This window comes from Rhinoraja longicauda, chromosome 32, assembly GCF_053455715.1.
Source record: "Rhinoraja longicauda isolate Sanriku21f chromosome 32, sRhiLon1.1, whole genome shotgun sequence".
Lineage (NCBI taxonomy): Eukaryota > Metazoa > Chordata > Chondrichthyes > Rajiformes > Arhynchobatidae > Rhinoraja > Rhinoraja longicauda.
Window position 1 is genome coordinate 4,537,190 of NC_135984.1, and position 22,018 is coordinate 4,559,207.

At 45.7% G+C, this 22,018-nt stretch overlaps 1 protein-coding gene across 2 annotated transcripts; it reads right to left on the minus strand.

Moving 5' to 3' along the window:
* Window positions 1-1,445: 1,445 nt before the first annotated feature.
* Window positions 1,446-16,845, minus strand: drc12 (dynein regulatory complex subunit 12 homolog). 2 transcript variants are annotated; one of them, XM_078426728.1, is made up of 7 exons: window positions 16,645-16,845; window positions 14,061-14,159; window positions 11,884-11,949; window positions 10,170-10,289; window positions 7,482-7,574; window positions 3,788-3,918; window positions 1,446-1,739 (listed from the first exon to the last, which is right to left on the minus strand). In XM_078426728.1, exons 1-7 carry the CDS (start codon window positions 16,775-16,777, stop codon window positions 1,611-1,613), a joined length of 771 nt encoding a protein of 256 aa, XP_078282854.1. In that variant the 5' UTR covers window positions 16,778-16,845; the 3' UTR covers window positions 1,446-1,610. The 2 variants fall into 2 exon arrangements, with proteins under 2 accessions (XP_078282854.1, XP_078282855.1); XM_078426729.1 differs by lacking the exon at window positions 7,482-7,574.
* Between the last annotated feature and the right edge of the window lie 5,173 nt (window positions 16,846-22,018).

Sequence of the window (22,018 nt, forward strand, 5' to 3'; positions counted from 1 at the left end):
GATTCTGCAGCAGGTTTTGTTCGTGTGCATTTGTTCGTTAGTGTATTGTACGTGTGTGTGTGTTCATAATTTGAGAGTTCATAGTTACACAGTGTGGAAACAGGCCCTTCAGCCCAACCCACCGATGCTGGCATGCCCATCTAATTCTAATCCCATTTGTTTCCATTTGGCCCAAATAGTTCTAAACCTTTCCTATCCACTTAACTGTCCAAATGCCTTTTAAATAATGTAATTATACCCACCTCTACTACTTCCTCTGGCAGCTTGGTCTGTGTATTCACCATGTGAAAAACCTGCCCTTCACATTCCCTTTAATTTCTGCTCTCACCTTAAACCCGTGTTGTTTAATGTTTAACACCCCTACCATGGGGTCTTGGTGTCTACCCAATCAATGCCTCTCATAATTCTGTACACCCGCAACATGTCACCTCTCAACCTCCTTCATTCCACGGAAAACAGACCATGCCTATCCAATTGCCAATTGGAGACCAATTCTCTGGATGCTTTCAAGAGAGAGTTAGATAGAGCTCTTAAAGAAGGCAGGAACAGGGTAATGATTGTGGATGATCACAGTGAATGGCGGTGCTGGCTCGAAGGGCCGAATGGCCTACTCCTGCACCTATTCTCTATTGCTTCTGATAACTCAAGCCCTCCAGTCCAGGTAACATCCTTTTCTGCCCCCTCCTTTCGTGATTAGTACGGGGTGTCAGAAGTTATGGGGAGAAGGCAGGAGAATGGGGTTAGGGGGGAGAGATAGATCAGCCATGATTAAATGTCAGAGTAGATTTGATGGGCCGAATGGCCTAATTCTACTCCGAGCACTTATGAGCTGAATCATATGAGCTTAAAAATATTGCTTGGTGAAAGGCGCACAATACTTAAAGTGCTGCCTAACTATGGTTTGGCACAACTCTGTGTTTCTGCTTCTGGGTTTGTTTGTGTGCAGCGGAATGAGAGAATATGGGTGGATGGCACATCCCTCTCAGGTAGAGGTTGCCAACTATCTTACTCCCAAATACGGGACAAGGTGACGTCACCACCACAGGGCCCACGTGACCTCACCCAGCCAGCGGCCACGTGCTCCCGCTCCACCAATGGCGGCCGCCCGGGCCGGGAGGCGGGTTGCCACGCAACCTCTATTAGGCGAACACACTCCGTTAGCCTACAATGTCCCGGCCGACAGTGGCCCGTGGGCCTAATACGGGACAAGGGCGGTCCCGAACGGGACAAACCAATTTAGTCCAAAATACGGGATGTCCCGGCTAATACGGGACAGTTGGCGACCCGACTCTCAGCCCAGAATGGGGAGGGAAACGAATAAACGTATTTCTGAACCTTTATTTTACACTTGAAGGTGAGGATTTCTCCAGTATTTAGATCGTTTAATAATCTGGATAATGCCCTGCTTAAGACAAAAGTAATGCTGTTCCAAATCACAATTTTTAAGTGATCATAAAATAATAACACTTTATTTGTTGGAAGACGAAATCTGTAAAAAAAGAACAGAGGAACTTCAGATTCACTGTCAATATCCTGACTCAGGGCACTGGGAAGTGAATAGGTTTGCGTGGAGACAGAGCCACCCGGATAGTTCCACCACCACCCTTGTGCTAGATCTCCAGCGGGTTGAGCCCAAATTCAAGCAGTTTCTGCTTGTGTTCCGAGTGTAAATTTGTTGCTGCTTTCTCCCACTGCTGTCCGGCCTTCTCCATCTTGTTCAGCAGCAGGTCCAGGCTATCCTACACCAAAGGGAAGGAGGAGAGAGGTCAGTGGCTCCACTGTCTGCAAGCTCCCGATCTCACAGCTGTCCGTGGAAAAGAAGATAGAACAAGAAGATAAATAAGTGACGGGCCTGGATAGAGTGAAACTGAAGACAGACACAAAAAGCTGGAGAAACTCAGCGGGACAGGCAGCATCTCTGGCGAGAAGGAATGGGTGACGTTTCGGGTCGCGACTCTTCTTCAGGATGTTTCCACTAGTGGGAGAGTCTAGGACCAGAGGCCACAGCCTCAGAATAAAAGGACATACTTTTAGAAAGGAGATGAGGAGAAATTTCTTTAGTCAGAGGCTGGTGAATCTGTTGAATTCATTTGCCACAGAAGACTGTGGAGGCCAAGTCATTGGATATTTTTAAGGCAAAGATTGATAGATTCTTTTTATTCACAAAATGCTGGAGTAACTCAGCAGGTCAGGCAGCATCTCGGGAGAGAAGGAATGGGTGACGTTTCGGGTCGAGACCCTTCTTCAGACTGCATTTTGTGAATAAATCGATTTGTACCAGCATCTGCAGTTATTTTCTTATACTACTTGATAGATTCTTGATTAGTACAGGTGTCAGGGGTTATGGGGAGAAGGCAGGAGAATGGGGTTGAGAGGGAAAGATAGATCAGCCATGATTGAATGGTGGAGTAGACTTGATGGGCCAAATGGACTAATTCTGCTCCTATAACTTATACATTTATGAACTTATCACCCAGTTTTAGAGTTCACTTTTCAAATTTTGAGGAGGAAGAGAAGACTGATGGGCTGGGCGTACTAAAGTTGAAAGAACAAATTAGAAGGTGAGACGATATAGCTCTTAAAACCACATTCAGCTTCTGAATGTCAGAACTATTTCAGTCGAGATATTTTGCTTTATGAAAGGGCTTGAAAGGCTGGATGTAGAGATCTGTCTATGTCGTAGAGACCAAAATTAGTGGCTATAAATTAAAGAGAGCTGCCAATAAATACCAAAGGGAAATTCAGTAGAAATGTCAACACCCAAAGAAAGGTGAGAATTTAGAACTCGCTATTAGAAGGCGTGGCTGAGACTAACAACGTCAAGAAAACTAGATAAACATAAGGGTAAAAGGATAAATGTAGAGACAATGATCTGTAGATAGTGATCTACACAAAAAGACCAAAAGGTCAGTGATATGGAGAATGTTTTGGGTCAGGACCTTTCAGTACGATGGTGGCTAGCTAGGTGACCCTTCGGTTTGGGTCACTTCTTCAGACTGATTGTGTAGATGATGTTTTGGGTTGGGTCCCCTCTTCAGACTGGTTGGGATTCAATCTGAAGAAGGGCGCTAATCAGAACATCACCTATCCCATGTTCTCCAGAGATGCTGCCTGATCTCGCTGCAGTTACCCCAGCACTTTGTGTCTTTCTTTAGGGTGAAAGGATTATTTAATATGCTGAAAGATTGAGATCAAGGGAAGAGAAAGAGGATTGGCTGGAGCATGAACAACAGTAATCAGATGGACCAGAAGGTCTATTTCTATGCTTTACATTTAATATATGGAACTTTCACTTCATGCATCCCACATCTTGGTCTCCCGCACTGCACTCTGGGTGTAATGAGCCACTGCCTCACAGCACCAGAGACCCGAGTTTGATCCTGACTATGGGTGCTTGTCTGTACGGAGTTTGTAGGTTCTTCCCGTGACCTGCGGGATTTTCCTCAGAGATCTCCGGTTTCCTCCCTCATTTCGGAGATGTACAGGTATGTAGGTTAATTGGCTTGGTGTAAATGTAAATTGTCCCTAGTGTGTGTAGGATAGCGTTAGTGTGCGGGGATCGCTGGTGGGTGTGGACTCGGTGGGCCGAAGGGCCTGTTTCTGCGCTGTATCTCTGAACTAAATTACGTAAGCACAATTACCCCGGTCAGGACATGGTCAGTCCAGGCCAGTGGTGTTTACTTACATTATTTATTCACAAAATGCTGGAGTAACTCAGCGGGTCAGGCAGCATCTCGGGAGAGAAGGAATGGGTGACGTTTCGGGTCGAGACCCGGTGTTTACTTACATGCAGAATGGCCTCGTATTCAGTCTCCATGTTGTCTATTTTCAACTGCAGCTCTTTGATGGTGGAGTCTTTCTCGCTGATGATCTGTGCTTTCTCCTCCTGCGTCTTTGCTAGCTGCTGCTGACACGATGCTGACATGGAGTTACAGCAGGGAGTTACTGTTGTGATATTGCTGGGACTACTTTGTGTATCCAAGAACTACTTTGTATGGCTGTGTGTATAAGTGATGGGTGTGATTAGGCGGTCACTCTGGATGCAGGTGGCCACGGAATAAACAGCCTGGAGTTGAGCTCCAGCAATGTAACCTTTTACACAAGTGTACTTGTGGTCATTCCAGAGTCACTAAAGGTACAACAGGTACCGGACCACGAAGTACAACATGGTGGCAGCGGCTTGGTGTTTCACCTAGGGAGGGAATGAAGCATGCCCGAGCAGAAAAGGTTTTTAAAAGAGCCCTGAAGGGAAACAAAACGAAAGAAAAGTTTCCAGCTCGGTACGGGACGTTTGGAGTGCATCCCGACAGGGCCAGTGTGAGTTGGCATAGTTACCTGCTCAGTAGTCGGCGCCGAGTTGCCGACGTGACGCTGCAAGCTGCTGGGGGCGGTGCGTGTAGGCTCACGTCGCGCCCCAGCACCTGTGTAGGCCCGAGATTAGAAGCCTGCGACTGCTTCGCGGGGGAGAGACCGGGAGACCCGACACACACGGAGATGTGCGGTGACCGGGGAAGACCGGGAGACCCGACACACACGGAGATGTGCGGTGACCGGGGAAGACCGACACCCATGGAGGTGTGCGGCAACAGGGGAAGACCGGGAGACCCGACACACACGGAGGTGTGCGGTGACCGGGGAAGACCGACACCCATGGAGGTGTGCGGCGACCGGGAGAGCCCCGGAGGAGACCGACACCCACGGAGGTGTGCGGCGACCGGGAGACCCGACACCCACGGAGGTGTGCGGTGACCGGGGAAGACTGACACCCATGGAGGTGTGTGGCAACCGGAGGAGACCGGGAGACCCGACACACACGGAGGTGTGCGGCGACCGGGAGAGCCCCGGGGGAGGCTGACACTCACGGAGGTGTGCGGCGACCGGGGAAGACCGACACCCACGGAGGTGTGCGGCGACCGGTAAGACCGACACCCACGGAGGTGTGCGGCGACCGGGGGAGGCTGACACCCACGGAGGTGTGCGGCGACCGGGAGAACCCTGGAGGAGACCGACACCCACGGAGGTGTGCGGCGACCGGAGGGGGTCGGCGACCGGAGGGACCGACCACCCGCGGAGGTGCGGCGGCCGGTAAGGCCGAGGCACTAAATACTCACCCAGGCGCGTCAACCGTAGAGTCGGGACGGCCCTGGGCCCGAGGCAGCAGCAGCGCGTTGGAATTGCGCGGCAGCTGCCGGGAGCACCTGTGGGCGGAGCCGGGGAGCACCTGTGGGCGGGGCCAGAGCGCACTGCAGCGGAGGCGCGATCGCACCGCGATTACAGCAGTGCCAGCCCAGCAGTGCCAGCCCAGCAGTGGGAGCCCAGCAGTGCCAACCCAGCAGTGGGAGCCCAGCAGTGGGAGCCCAGCAGTGGGAGCCCAGCAGTGCCAGCCCAGCAGTGGGAGGCCAGCAGTGGCAGGCAAATCATGGTGGTGGAGCATCTAGAGCCTACACTACGTTTGATCTACACAGCACGTCTTTTTGAGGGGAAGATATGGAACAAAATGAATATTTTGTGTTTAATGACCTGTGTAGTGATCTGTGTAATGAAAGTTTAATGTATTATATTTGATGCTTTGGTATAAATGTATATATCTGTGGAGTGACCACACGGAGTGAGTGACCACACGGAGATGAGTGACCACACGGAGATGAGTGACCACACGGAGTGAGTGACCACACGGAGTGAGTGACCACCCGGAGATGAGTGACCACACGGAGTGAGTGACCACACGGAGTGAGTGACCACCCGGAGATGAGTGACCACCCGGAGATGAGTGACCACATGGAGTGAGTGACCACACGGAGTGAGTGACCACACGGAGTGAGTGACCACCCGGCGATGAGTGAAATTCCGCAGAGGAGTGGCCACCATGATGGCGAAAAAAAGCAATTGTGTTTAATTGTGTTTAGTTGTGTTATTGGTTTTGTTTGCAAAAAGCAATGGTGTTTTGGTTTTGTTTGTTAAATATATTTTAGCCCTCGAATGGTAAAGAAAACAATTTAATATAAGACAAGGGGGATGTTGTAATATATAAGACAAGGGGGATGTTGTGATATTGCTGGGACTACTTTGTGTATCCAAGAACTACTTTGTATGGCTGTGTATATAAGTGATGGGTGTGATTAGGCGATCACTCTGGATGCAGGTGGCCACGGAATAAACAGCCTGGAGTTGAGCTCCAGCAATGTAACCTTTTACACAAGTGTACTTGTGGCCCTTCCAGAGTCACTAAAGGTACAACAGGTACCGGACCACGAAGTACAACAGTTACCTCCTAAAGACTACCCACGGTTCCAAGCTGACTCCCCTCTGCCATCGGCTGCAGCCCACCCAACGTGTCGATCCAGACTCTGCCTCGACACATTCACTCACAACCCCAACCCAGCCCAACACTGCAAAGCTCCAGCTAAATGGCGGCACAGCCCCATCACAACGCAAGACAGGCACACAGTGCTGGAGTAACTCAGCGGGTCAGGCAGCATCTCTGGAGAAAAGGAACAGGTGATGTTTCTTCAGACTGAAAGTTGTGGAGGGGGACTGGAGGTAGGAAAAAGCTTACGTTTGATTTGAAGGCTGACCCTCATGTTCCTCGTGGGCAGATAGTCTAGAAGAGTGTGATCCTACTGGGAAACCTGCAGGTCCCGCACTCACACAAATCACCCTAATCCAATTTTAAATGTAATTTCAAGCACTGAGTCACAGAGTCATACAGCGTGGAAACAGGCCCTTTGGCCCAACTTGCCCACACCGACCAACATGCCTCATCTACATTAGTCCCATCTGCCTGTGTTTGGCTCATATCCCAGTCCTATCCATGCACCTATCTACATGTGTATTAAACATTGCGATAGTCCCTGCCTCAACTACCTCCTCCAGCAGTTTGTTGCGCACACCCACCATCCTTTGTGTGAAAAAGTAGCCCTATGGCTTCCTATTAATTTTTTTCCCCCTTCATCTTAAACTTATGTCCCCTGGTTCTCGATTCCCCAGCCCTGGGACCTCTACTTTTAAAATATGTTACAAGGGATCTGAATGGGGTTTCGAGTTAAGTTCAGTTCACCAAGAAAATGAAAAATCCAATTTCTAGGCTGCCATACATCCTTACTCTCTCTTTCTCCCTCTCTCTCTCACACACACACGCTCTCTCACACACATTCTCACTCTCACACACACACGCTCTCTCACACACATTCTCACACTCACACACATTCTTACACTTACACACACTCTCACACATTCATTCACATGCACTCTCATTCTCTCCCACACTCACAATCTCTCACACTTTCACTCTCCCACACTCACGCTCTCACACACTCTCACACACTCTCGTTCACACACACGCCCTCTCACACACACACATTCTTACACTTACACACCCTCACACACACGCATTCTCACACACTTCCACACACACACACTCTCACTCTTGTCTCAGCATGCTACTATCCCTGTCCTCATTGTTCATACTACCTGGAACTCACTGAGTTGCTGCTGCAGATGACCGACCTCGATCTCCAGCTGATGGACACGGAGATCCAGGTTGGACCTCATTGTCTTGTACTGACGGGTCATATCTGGGAGACGGAGAGAACGGCAGTGGTCACACATTGTGGGGGTTGCAGGAAGCCTTTAACATTTGCCTCACACCTCAGGAGGTCAACTCAGATCCAATCTCCATCAGCCACTCAACACCTTCGCTCTCCAGGAGTTGTGTGTGAGTCCGCTGCGGGTCTAAATCTATCGCAATCATGCAGCACGCAGGAAAACGGGAGTGGGAAGAGTGTGGAGATGTAGGTGGAGGGGGAGGGGGTGAACTATGGGTGGGAGGGAGGCCGCAACTCCCACTTCCAGCTGATGTTCGGGCCGAAGGTCGACACAAAATGCCGCAGTAACTCAGTGGGTCAGGCAGCATCTCTGGAGAACACGGATAGACACAGCGTGTTGGAGTAACTCAGCGGGTCAGGCAGCATCTCTGGAGAACACGGATAGACACAAAATGCCAGCATAACTCAGCGGGTCAGGCAGCATCTCCAGGGCCGTCTTTACAGCATTATGGGCCCCGGGCAAAGCAGTGTACTGGGGTCCCTACGACAACTACTCACAGGAATAAAAATGTAAATGGTCAATAAAATGGGGCCCCTATGCTCGTGGGGCCCCGGGCAAGTGCCCATCAGGCCCATGCGTTAAGACGGCCCTGAGCATCTCTGGAGAACGCGGATAGACACAAAATGCTGCAGTAACTCAGCTGGTCAGGCAGCATCTCTAGAGAAAAGGAATAGGTGGTGTTTCGGGTCGAGACCCTTCTTCAGCTGGATTAGACCTGATCTTCAGGCCCACCATTTTGTAGAAACCTGGATCGCCTGGTTTAAACAATCTTCTCCCCCCTGCCATCTACCCTGATCATGAATCAATCAAACAACTTTCTGTTTTTAGTTTTTAGATCTTGATTGATCACAGAAGGAATAACAAACTAGAATTTCAACCCATGAATCTCCTGCTGAAACAGATAACACCAATATCATAATGTTATACTCCGTCAGTCTTTGCACATTCACTATCTATGATCACTCCCCAGGCTTTTGCTGTGCTCTGTACAACATGATTTCCCACCTTCCTTTAGCAAAATAGGCTGCATGCACTTTCCCTTCATCTAAGTCATCTAAAATTAGTTGATGCACCAGTCCATGTGACATCCCACATGTGATAGATTGCCAACCTGATAATGAACTGTTCTCTTGCTCTCAGTGTCCAGCTAGTTCGCCAGTACAGTCTACGCTGATATCTTAACCCCAACTCCATGAACTCTAATGTGTAGATAGGAGCTGCAGATGCTGGTTGAAACTGAAGCTGGACACAAAATGCTGGAGTAACTCAGCGGGACAGGCAGCATCTTTGGAGAGAAGGAACGGGTGACGTTTCGGGTCGAGGCCCTTCTTCAGACTTCTGAGGAAGGGTCTCGACCCGAAACATCACCCATTCTTTTGAGAAGTGGAGAAATGCTGCCTGTCCTGCTGAGTTACTCCAGAATGTTGTGTCTATCCATGAATAAGCTTGTAAAGTGGTCAATGAGGAAACAACTTTCCTTTGATGCAATTTCCGCAATTATAGACTCAATATTTCCCCAAAGTCGATTGTTATGTGAACAGACATGGTCTCCAACTTTCTTACTTCCTCCTTTCTTGAGGAATGTCAGAATTATGGTTTTATAATTCACGAGCATATTTCCAGTATATATCTCTTCAGCCATTTCCATTAAGATTCTAGTAATCAGGTTATCATCACCAGCAAAAGACAAAGCCCCCTTATTTTAATTAGTACTTTTCTTTGTGGGAAAGTAATTGTTTTAAGTTCTTCTCTCTGCTCCCTGATTCTCTACATAATTGGAATGTGTTATGTTTTCTACCATGTAGACATACGAAGCTTTTAGATAGGTTCACCTTCTAATGTTCTTAAGTTGAGATGAATGGAGGCTTGCATGGAATGGAGGGATGTGGACTGCATGCAGGCAGAGAAGATGAGTTTAATTGGCATTGTGCTTGGCATGGTCATTGTGGACTGGGAGCAGGGCCGTTTTTACAGCATTATGGGCCCCCGGGCAAAGCAGTGTACTGGGGCCCCCACCGTTACTCTCCCCCACCCCCCTTTCCCTACCAGCCCACCCCTGTCGTGCCGGCGAAAAGCACTTACCGAAAAGCACTTAGCGATGGACTTAGGGTGCTACATTGTTGCGAAAAGCACTTACAGATCGCTGTGAGAAGCACTTAGTGACCGAAAATGTTGTGAAAAAATCACTTATTGAACCTACATTTTTAAAGTAGTATTTATTTATTGCAAGTCACTTAACATACACAGATCAGCATGGGGCCCCTATGCTCGTGGGGCCCCGGGCAAGTGCCCATCAGGCCCATGCGTTAAGAAGGCCCTGACTGGGAGTAACACATTCTTCGGCTATACAGTTCTATGTTCCATGCATTATCGACCTCCACTCTGCTCCAGGTCTCTCACCACTGCCCAACTGAGATCTTCTAACTCAGTGCAAACCTGGGTCATATTCCAGCACGCCCGTGCTACCTTTCAGCTTTCTTTCAATGCCTCATCTGAGATACCCTCCCCAGCCCTGAGCCGACATTTCCTCCCCTTCCCCCTCCCCCTGTACGTTGCTTCCTTACCTGAATGAATCGACTTCTTAACAGCCTGCTCTTCTTTTAAGTCATTGGTCAGAACCTGTAGCCTTGCCTTCCATTCTTCCTTCACGAGCAAGGCCTGCCTTGCGATATCCCTTCGCAGAACTGGCATGCAGGAGATAAGAGTTTACACAGAATCTTCAGGCATTTTATTATGAACTGAGGGCAATTTGTGATAGGAATCTAATGTAATAAATAGTAACAAAAATGGATGTAAGAGCTGAATCCTAGACTAAGCTGAGAGTGGCTGCCCTTCACATCAAGAAAGCATTTGTTTGAGTGTACCATCAGAGTGGACACAGGCCCTTTGGCCTACTGAGTCTGCACCGACCAATGATCCCTGCACAATCCCTGTTCTATCCTACAGACTAGGGACAACTTACAGAAGTCAATTAACCTGCACGTCTTTGGAATGTAAGAGGAAACTGGAACACCTGGAGAAAACCCACGTGGTCACGGGGAGAAAGTACGAACTCCGTACAGATTAGCACCCATGGTCAGGATCAAACCTGAGCCTCTGGCGCTGTAAGGCAGCAACTCTACGACTGCACCACTTTGTCACCCACAAATATGATAAATGCATTTAAGAGGCTTTTAGATAGGCACATGAATGTGCAGGGGATAGAGGGAGAAGGATCATGTACAGGCAGACGAGATCAGTTTAACGGCATCAGGTTCGGCACAAACATCGTGGGCTGAAGGGCCCGTTCCTGTGCTGTACTGCTCTACGTTCTATGTTCTGAAGTGTCCTGATAAAACAGATGTAAATTGGCATCAAGGGGAAAATCTTCAGATCATAGCTCAGACAAAGGAAGCTGGTTGTGGTAGTGGAAATCCGAGAGCATTTGCAACATGATACGATATGGAACTACGCTTCCTTCATACGTTCCCATCTCACTGTGGCAGATACTGTACAGAATGAAGCTCCCTCTCCACAATGAGACACAGTGAGGCCCCTGATCCAGACCCCCCTCAAACCCATCAGAGCCCCGCTCCCTCTGCATCCTCCAACCTTACCCGACACTGGAAAACCTCTAGTGAGAAAACTGTGTAAGAGTGAAAAGTATTTTACTGTCATATGTACCGAAACAGAGCAATAAAATTCTTACATTTATGCAACATTTGAAAAAAATGATTCAAAGTGCATTGGTGCATTAATAGATAATAACTTCCATTAGACTGAAAAATCTGCCCGTCCAATACCACCAAAGTCTTGAACATGTTTATGAAGGAACTAACTTTACACCGCAGATAGACACAAAAAGCTGGAGTAACTCAGCGGGACAGGCAGCATCTCGGGAGAAAAGGAATGGGTGACTTTTCAGGTTGAGACCCTTCTTCGGACTGAGAGTCAGGGGAGAGGGAAACTAGAGATATGGAAGTATAAGGTGTGAAAACGACAGATCAAAGCAGACGATGTTCAAGGAATCAATGCAGAATGGCTCATTGTTGGCTGAGGGGAAGATGACAAACGAGGCTTTCAAACAGTAAAACATGTTTGTTTATTGAAGTTTTAAACCAGGACATAGCAAAGCTGCAACATAATTGACCGGTGGCAGAGAGCTCCTAGAGGTTACCCATTGTCAGAGGCGCCACTAGCAGGCACGACATGGAGTTGCGGTCCTTATTTCTTCTCCAACACTCCAACAACTAGAAATTGAGGATAAACCATATTTTAAATGCTAGATTCTTCTCTTACCTAACTGGTCTTTGAGTGATTCCACTTGATGCACCGTTCGTTTGAATTTCTCTTCAATAGTGTCTCCTTTGACATGGGAAATGGCCAGACGATGGGAGGGAGTCCAGGGTTGGAAGGGGTTTGAAGAACAAAGAATCAGTGGAATGGAGACAAAAGAGCATTAATAGATTTAATTGATAAGATCAGATGTCATTTGTAATTTGACATATGCTTTTACCTGTTCCAGGATCATGTTACTGACCAGAACAATTTCCTGAGGAATAGAATCACAGTGTCTACAGTACAAACATAAAACATACCGGTCAAAACAATTGTTTATCCACTCGCAAGCCTGCTCCCACCCTAGTTACTCTCTTTCCAATATTTCCCTGTATCTTTATCTAACATATACTTCCAATTTCCCTCTAAATGTTGCAAGGATCTTCGTTTAAATTATTCCACACAACAGCAAGTTCCACATTATACTGTTTATTTGTTTTCTTAAGAACATTAATGAACCAGTGAGAGGATTTTACATTCACTAATTATAACAATTTATTGAAAATGTTAAATTAAAATCAAAATTCACATTCCCAAACTACCATTGACAGGATCTGACTTTGCAATCTAAATGTAAAATACTGCATGGTGGAAATATGAAATAAAAACTAGAATATATTGACACACTAAAAAGGTCAGACAGTACCTGTGAGCAGAGAAAAGACATGACTTTAAATGTTAATTTTATTTTTCTCTCGATGGATCCTATCTGACTTCCTAAACATTTCCAGCATTTTTTATTTTGAACTCACATTCCCTGGTGACAGGTATTCCTGCAACTCTAATGAATCTGTGAATCATCACTATATCACCTCTCCCCCTGTTCTGGTTTCACATGGTCTTAGGTGTCTATATGTACTTCAACTGGAGGCCCCTTTGCAATGAGTGGCTGTAGTTAGACAGCCACAGGAGAATCATAGGCAACCCTGCTTACACTGCACACCCATTGCAAAAGAGTGTCGCTGAGACAAACAGCAAGGAAACAAGCCCTTCGGCACAACTTGCCCATGCCAACCAAGATGTCCCATCTACACTAGTCCCACCAGCCCGCATTTGGCCCATATCCCTCTAAACCTATCCTATCCATGTACCTGTCTAAATGTTTCTTAAACATAGCAATAGTACCTCAAAAATTATTTTCCTGTCCCATCCCTGCCTCTTTTGAATCTTTTTTATCCATTAATCTAGCCTCAGAAGGCAGTGGAGGCCAATTCTCTGAATGCATTCAAGAGAGAGCTAGATAGAGCTCTTAAGGATAGCGGAGTCAGGGGGTATGGGGAGAAGGCAGGAACGGGATACTGATTGAGAATGATCAGCCATGATCACATTGAATGGTGGTGCTGGCTCGAAGGGCCGAATGGCCTACTCCTGCACCTATTGCCTATTGTAATCTAGCAATCTCTGACTTGAATGTGATAAATGACTGGGCTTCCACAGTCCTCTGGGGGAGAGAATTCCAAAGACTAACCCCCACAGTGAAGACATTTCTCCTCCTTTCCATTCTAAATTGTCCACTCCTTACCTTAAGATTGCCCCTTTTTCTAGACTCTATGGCATGGGGAAACATCTTTCCCACACCTATCCTGTTAAGATCATAAAACATAGGAGTAGAATTAGGCCATCGAGTCTGTACTGCTATTAGATCATGGCTGATCCATTTTTCCCTCTCAACCCCATTCTCCTGCCTTTTCCCTCTAACCTTTAACGCCCTGACTAATCAATACTTCAAGACCTCAATGGATTTTGAACATTAGGTTAGTGCATATCATTGTGGTATTGCCAAGTTAAAACATGTTCACAGTGAGAATGGTGATTAGAAAACACTATGAAATAATACATGCAAAGAAAATCTTAAAGCTATGACCGATATAAACTGGTTTGGGAAATTTGGGAGTTAGACAGAGCTCTTAGGGCTAACGGAATCAAGGGATATGGGAGAAAGCAGGAACGAGGTACTGATTGTGAATTATCAGCCATGATCATAATGAAAGGCTGTGCTGGCTCGAAGGGCCAAAATGGCCTACTCCTGCACCTATTTTCTATGATCCTATTTAATATTTTTATCGGTGCTTTGGAATGTGTGTGTGAGGGTGCAACAAGACATTGGCCTGGATATGGTCATTTATTCCAATCATTACCTTCTGATGTCTTCTTCTTTCCTTTCTTCACCTTCCCCTTCATCTTAGGTGGCATTTTCCAAAGACTGAACTGAACCTGCAAAGAATCAGTGAGGAAATCTGAGTGGGAAGATGACAAGTAGGCAATTAGTTGAATGTAACAAAAATATAAATCAGCATGTCTAGCTAGCAAATGAGCTAGAAGCTGTTGCCCTTGAGAAGCATTTGCCCTTCTCAATGTGAAAATTATGAATTCAATTCCCACCAGAGCACGAAAATGTATTTATTTATTTTAGTTTCAGTTTAGTTTATTGTCACATGTAGCGAGACAGATGCTGCTGAACTAGTGCTAAATAATTGGAGTAGATTATCACATAAATATTAAATCATTGACCAAAGTGAATATACAGATCCCATTTCTATTTCAACAATTACAGATAATCTGACAATTGTAAATTTGTTTTTATGAGAGCTTGCTTTATGCAAACTAACTACCACAAGTTCACGAAGGACAACTTGGGTTATAGAGTCATAGAGTGATACAGCGTAGAAACAGGCCCTTTGGCCCAACTTGCCCACACCGGCCAACATGTCCCAGCTACACTAGCCCCACCTGCCCGTGTTTGGTCCATATCCCTTCAAACCTGTCCTATCCATGTATTTTCTACTAACTGTTTCTTAAATGTTAGGATAGTCCCAGCCTCAATTACCTCCTCCGGCAGCTTGTTTCATACACCCATGACCCTTTGTGTGAACAGGTTACCCCTTAGATTCCTATTAAATCTTTTCCCCTTCACCTTCAACCTATGTCCTCTGATCCTCAATTCACTCTGAGCAAGAGACTCTGCTCTGCATCTACCCGATTTATTCCTCTCATGATTTTATGCACCTCTATAAGATCACCCCTCCTGTGCTCCAAGGAATATAGTCCAAGGAATACAGTCCCAGCCTGTTCAACCTCTCCCGCTAGCTCAGACCCTCTAGTAATGACAACTCCCTCAAAAAATCTTAGCAACATCCCCGTAAAAAATATACGTAAAATAACTCTTATCCAAAAGGTGGTTAAATTATCCAAAAGCAGAACTCCTGAGAGTGTGGAAATTAATACATAAGTGTATGACTTTTTTTAACACCTTGTTTTAGAAACCTCTCCCTTCTGTTGACGATCAGCACCCTGCTGATTAATAACATGGCAAAGAAAATACTGTAGTGCGGTGGTTAATTACTGCACTGGTATCTAGGGGAATGGACAATTGATTTGGAAATGTTAGTTTAAACCTCACCACAAAGTTACGGAATTTAGATTCAATTAATTCAATTAATTCAATTGTAACCGTGAAACTATCAAATTGTCACATTGTTCTCTGACCATTAAACTACCAAAGGTAATAAAAGATCAATAGTTCACTGTATTTCTCAGAAGGGAAGCTGTTCTATGAATGAGCACACATGCCAATAAACCATCAATGCAGTGGTATGAAGGTATGAATGTTGATTTCTCTAATTTCCAGTAACCCCTGCATTCTCTCCCATTATAGTTGTCCTACTAATTCCACTGTTCACATCCATGTATCCCTTGTTATCACCTCTTCCCCGGCTAACAATGGGCCATTTTGGGTTCCACCCTTCCTTGGCCATCTGTTGCCGGCCCTGATTTGTTCTGTCCTTGTTCTTTCAGTCTGAAGAAGAGTCTGGATCTGAAAAGTCACCCATCCCTTCTCTCCAGAGATGCTGCCTGACCCGCTGAGTTATTCCAGCACTTTGTGTCTATCTTTTGTTTAAACTAGCATCTGCAGTTCCTTTCAACATATCAAAGTGGTCATCCTTGGCAAGGTACAGTGTTTAGTTGGATGGTGAGATACAGTGTTTCTACCCAAATAGAATAAACGCCATACAGACGAAGAGATGTAACTCATACACAACTGTCGTAACAGGACAAAGAACCAAAGAAATGACAATAACAAAATATTTACTATCTTTAGGCTTTAGAGACACTGCGTGGAAACAGGCCCTTCGATCCACTGAGTCCGCGCCGACCACTAGTTCTATCCCACACACAAGGGACTATTTCCAGAAGCCAATTAGCCTACAAAACTGCACGTCTTTGGAGTGTGGGAGGAAACCGGAGCACCCGGAGAAAACCCATGTGGTCACAGGGAGAACGTATTGTACAGACAGCACCCATAGTCAGGATGGAACCCGGGTCTCTGGTGCTGTAAGGCAGCAACTCTACTCCTGCGCAACTATGCCACCTGTAAATCTGCTTTCACTATCTACATACATTTTTATTCAGATATGAAAAAAACATTAAAAATATGTGAAAAAGTAATTTTATTAAAATATAGAATCACAGAAAAAAATCGGAACAACCACATCTTTGGAAATTGTAGAAAACTTTTTATAGCACAGCATGGATATGTTTACAGTTCTAAAATAAATATTTACACAAAGACAGCCAGTGGGTATTGATGTGACTCCACACCGACCTGAAACAGTTAACAGGTCTGTCGTTTTCACACCTTACTCTTCCACATATCTCTAGTCCCCATCTCCCCTGATTCTCAGGCTGCATTAAAGGGTCTCGACCCCGAAACGTCATCTGTACCTTTTCTCCAGAAATGCTGCCTGACCCGCTGAGTTACTCCAGATGTTTGTGTCGAGAGTCGGTGTAAAGCAGCATCTGCAGTTCCTGATGGATGTGTTGGGGCACCAGTCAGCGGCGGCACCTGAATGCCCATGCAGCCGGCACGAGGGAGGGGATCCAGGCGCAATGTTTGATGTTGCTAAGCAGCATGAGCGCCGGTTGCCTGGATACTGCAGCTCGACACAAGCTCTGCTACAGTCCGATAGCCATCTTTCAGACTGGCGGACGTTGCACAGTCTCTCAGGCGTTGATCGCCTCCACAGTCAGTCAGTAAATAAAGGAATACAGCAATGCGTGGAAAGAATACCAAACGGGCTCTTCCTTATCAAAAATATATGTCACGGCTAAATAAAAGCGTTTGTGCATTAGTTTCATATTAGCTTGATAATAATCAACAGTGAATACATTTGATAAACATAGTGTAAGAAAATAACTGCAGATGCTGGTACATATCGAAGGTATTTATTCACAAAATGCTGGAGTAACTCAGCAGGTCAGGCAGCATCTCAGGAGAGAAGGAATGGGTGACGTTTTGGGTCGAGACCCTTCTTCAGACTGGATCAGCCATGATTGAATGGTGGAGTAGACTAAACGGGCCAAATGGCCTGTCTTCTCCTAGAACCTATGAACTTATGAACATGGGGATCAGTCTGAAGAAGGGTCTCAACCCAAAACGTCACCCATTCCTTCTCTTTTTGATAAATATATATACCGGAATATTCCACAAAACCATTTTGTGTCAATAGATTGTCTGAAGATAGACACAAAATGCTGGAGTAACTCAGCGGGACAGGCAGCATCTCCGGGGAGTAGGAATCGGTGATGTTTTGGGTCGAGACCCTTCTTCAGACTGGATCCTCCGACTGGGTTCAGACTGGATTCTTCAGATCTCTGGTGAGTTGACATAACATGGAGATCTCTGGAGACTTGATTAGAACGAGTGTCAAGGGTTCTGGGGAGATGGCAGGAGAATGGGGTTGAGAGGGAAAGGTAGATCAGCCATGATTGAATGGTGGAGTAGACTAAACGGGCCGAATGGTCTAATTCTTCTCCTAGAACCTATGAACTTATTAACATGGGGATCTCTGGAGATGTTATCCCCTGGAGATCCATGGAGTTCTGACATCACCTGGAGATCCATGAACTCTTGCCATCCATTTCCAGAAGTTATGTTTCCCTTTCCAACATTTCAGACTTCGACCAACTGTCTTAATCAATTACATTGGTTGACCTGCAGCTCATTCTATGGATCAGAGCTTTTTCTAATTCACTCAAAATGAACCTAATCTAAAGAACATGTCCAATGTCATGTCAGTCTACTTTATGCGGATGTCTTTAGGGGATAAATTAGGTGCATCTCTTATCACTGTTAATGTACATCCAAATTTAGTACAATGGAAATTAGTGTCCAATCAGATTGAAACCAACCAAATAATGTGGTTTGCCATTTCTTTGTCATGCACAATATTTGCCTTCCACACCCATCTCTGTAAACCATTCTGCAGAGCCACACTGAAAGGAACTTATAAAGGGGAGTTTCACTAAACTTAACACTGTGGACCAGAAGGCCTGTTCCTGTGATGTACTCTGTTCTATGAGAAGAGGGCAACGGTCTTATGGATTCATTTCAAACAAACAAATTCAAGTCAAGTCAAGTTTATTTGTCACATACATATTCAAGATGTGCAGTGAAATGAAAGTGGCAACGCGTGCGGATTGTGCTAAACTACAAAACAGAACAGAATTTTTTTTTTAACACAAAAAAAAATTAATACAGTAAATTAAATTAGTCCCTGGTGATATGAGAGTTAACAGTCCTGATGGCCTGTGGGAAGAAACTCCGTCTCATCATCTCCGTTTTCACAGCGTGACAGCGGAGGCGTTTGCCTGACCCTAGCAGCTGGAACAGTCCGTTACTGGGGTGGTCGGGGTCCCCCATAATGTTGCTGGCTCTAGATCTGCACCTCCTGATGTATAGGTCCTGCAGGGGGGTGAGTGTAGTTCCCATAGTGCGTTCAGCCGAACGCACTACTCTCCGCAGAGCCTTCCTGTCCTGGGCAGAGCTGTTCCCAAACCAGATTGTGATGTTTCCGGACAAGATGCTTTCTACACCCCCAGAGTAGAAGCACTGAAGGATCCTCAGAGAGACTCTAAATTTCCTTAACTGTGTGTATAAGCAGATGTAAAACTCTTGGTCCTTTGAACCAACATGGCCATTTAAGAAGATCACATGTGATCAGATTCTAACCTCAACTCTGCATTTTAACTTCCCCTTCTTATCCATCTCTGCCTTAAATTTTTTGAAAGATTCTATTTCCATCGCCTTCCAAGTAAAAGAGTGCAAAAACTGACAACCCTCTGACAGAAAGTTCATTTTATCTCTGCCTTTAATAAGGGGGGCTTAATTTTAGATTGTGATCCACTGCTCTAGATTCCCCGACAAGAGAAAACATTCCATCCATTTTGCTTGCTGTAGCTACACATCAACTTTCTTTTTTTTGCCAATTATGCATTAAATCATCCAGATCTGTGCATTTTCTCACCATTTAGGCAATCTGCTTTTGTTTTTAACCTTTCATTCCAAGATGGTGTATTTCATGTGTTCGCATATTATCTGCCAGATCCTTGCCCAGTTCTAACCTATTTCATCATACTCTTAATCCTTCTCTGTCTGATCATGCAGATTGCATAGCTATTTTCCGCTGTCTATGTATGACCCTTGTGAGTCGATGACTAATTTATTTTCATTATGTTTCACTAAATGCGAACACATCCTCTTGCACTTCCTCTTCGGAAGCTGCTGAAACCTCTTATGAAATTATGGCATTGGTGATTGGGTTACCTATTCTCTTCTCTCTTACTTTAGCCAGAATAATGTTGAAATAAATGACAGAATTAAAATCCCAATTGTACCATTACTCCATTGCTCTTATTTGGTACATTGCCTCATTTCACATATAACATATGCTAAAAGTTTTAGATTGTTACTAAGAGGGAATACTGTGGAATTTTAAAGGTCAATGCAGATTTATATTAATTAATTTCACGTGATATTGCACACAGAAAGGTGAGGTAAAATATCACCTTAGTGGAAGTGGGTTAAAGGAAAAGGGGATAATAAGTCAAGTCCAATACATTTGCCTTTCTACAATGATGCATTCTGTGCATATCATTTTATAATCACCTATTTGCATAGAGTAATTTAAGAAGCAGCCAGAATTCTCTGCATTGACAGTTGATGAGAGACACCAAGGTGAACTGATAGTGGTCACGAGTCTCCAGGGCAATATGCTCCCACGAGTAACGTCACTCTCAGCTTATTTGGGGTTCTATCAATTTGGTATCTTTAGTTTAGTTCAGTTTAGCGATACAGCATGGAAACAGGTCCTTCAGCCCACCGAGTCCACGCTGACCAGCAAACCCCATAAACGAAGACACACACACTGGGGACAATTTTTATAATTTTACTAAAGCCAATTAACCTCCAAACCTGTATGTCTTTAGAGTGTGGGAGGAAACCGGAGCACCTGGAGAAACCCCACGCAGGCTATGGGGAGAACGTACAGACAGCACAGCACCCGTAGTCAGGATCGAACCTGTGTCTCTGATGCTGCAAGGCAGCAGCTCTACCACTGTGCCACCCTTTTTTTTTCTTTTTCAACTGCCTTTTTCGTCACCTGCCACCTGTCCATTTTTCTCTATGGATACTGCCTGGCCTATTGAGTTCTGCCAGCACAGGGTAGATGACACTACCCTGATTGGACTGATCCAGGATGGGGAGGAATCTGCCTACAGAGCGGAAGTGACACAGCTGGCGTCCTGGTACCATCGCAACAACCTGGAGCTCAATGCTCTTAAGACAGTGGAACTAATTGTAGACTTTCAAAGAGATCCCCCTCCCCTCTCCCCACTCACCATCAACAACACCATAGTCACATCTGTGGAGTCATTTAAGTTCCTTGGAACCATCATCTCCAAGGACCTTAAATGGGGGGACCACCATCGACTCCACAGTCAAAAAGGCACAAGAGAGGATGTACTTCCTGCGGCAACTGGAGAAACACAATCTGCCACATGCAATGATGGTCCAATTCTATACTGCTATCATTGAGTCCGTCCTCACCTTCTCCATCATGGTCTAGTTTGGCTCAGCCACCAAGCACGACATCCGGAGGCTGCAACGGATCGTTTGCACAGCTGAGGTTGTTGGCTGCAACCTTCCCCCCATTGACGAACTGTACACTGCAAGGGCCAGGAAGCGAGCGGGCAAGATCATCTCTGACCCCTCTCACCCTGGCCACAAACTCTTCGAAGCACTTCCCTTTGGAAGGCGACTCTGGACTGTCAAAGCAGCCACAGCCAGACATAAAAACAGCTTTTTCCCACGAGTGATAGTTCTACTCAATAACGAAAGTCTGTAGTCTCTTTTTTGCTCTGGTTTATTTTCACCCACATGTTTAGACCGTAATGTTGTATCCTTATTGTTTTGATGTGGTTATGCTTTATTCTTAATAGTTAACTGTATGTTTGTGTTGTCATTTGTGAGCGGAGCACCAAGGCACATTCCTTGTATATGCATACTTGGCCAATAAACGTATTCATTCATTCATACTCAAGAATACAGTTTCTTGTGTCTGGTCATGGCAAACTAGGTGCTATGTTCCCTGTATTGCAACAGTGACTTCAAAATTGTCTCTAAAATGCTTCTCTGATGCACCATTAGTTTGCACAAAGGGATCGACAAATCTATTCCTGTAATTTTCTAAATACTCTCATTGACAGAAATCATAACCAGTGTACAACTCATTACCGGTCCTGGGAAGGCTGCTGTGGGTCATTTCCCTCCACAGATGCTGGCTGATCCCGAGTTCCTCCAACACTTCTGTTTTTTTAAGCTCAAGAGCGCAGCGTCAGCAGCCTCTCATTTCTCTTGGTCTGCACTTCTGCTTATATGGGAAAAAACACCCACAAAGTGCTGGAGTAAATAAGTGGGTCAGGCAGCACCCTCATCGCCACCCTCTCCCACCAACCCTCAGCGAAATATAATTTATTTGTGTTGTATTTGGTAGTTCACAGAAATTTCATTGTGCCCAACACCCTTGTCATGTGGTCTCCTGGGGTGATATCCCTTCCCTCATTTGAGGGAAATCTCCACCACTGCCCCCCAACAAGCATCAGCAGAAGGACCCTAGACTGTGGTCCTCCTCTACAGAGCCTTGGCTTTGGATGCACCAAGTTTCAGTGCGTCACTCAGCACGTACTCATGTAGTCAGTCGTCAACATTCCTTGACCAACATCTCGCTCAGCTGGGAGATCAACAAGGTTCAGGCAGAGC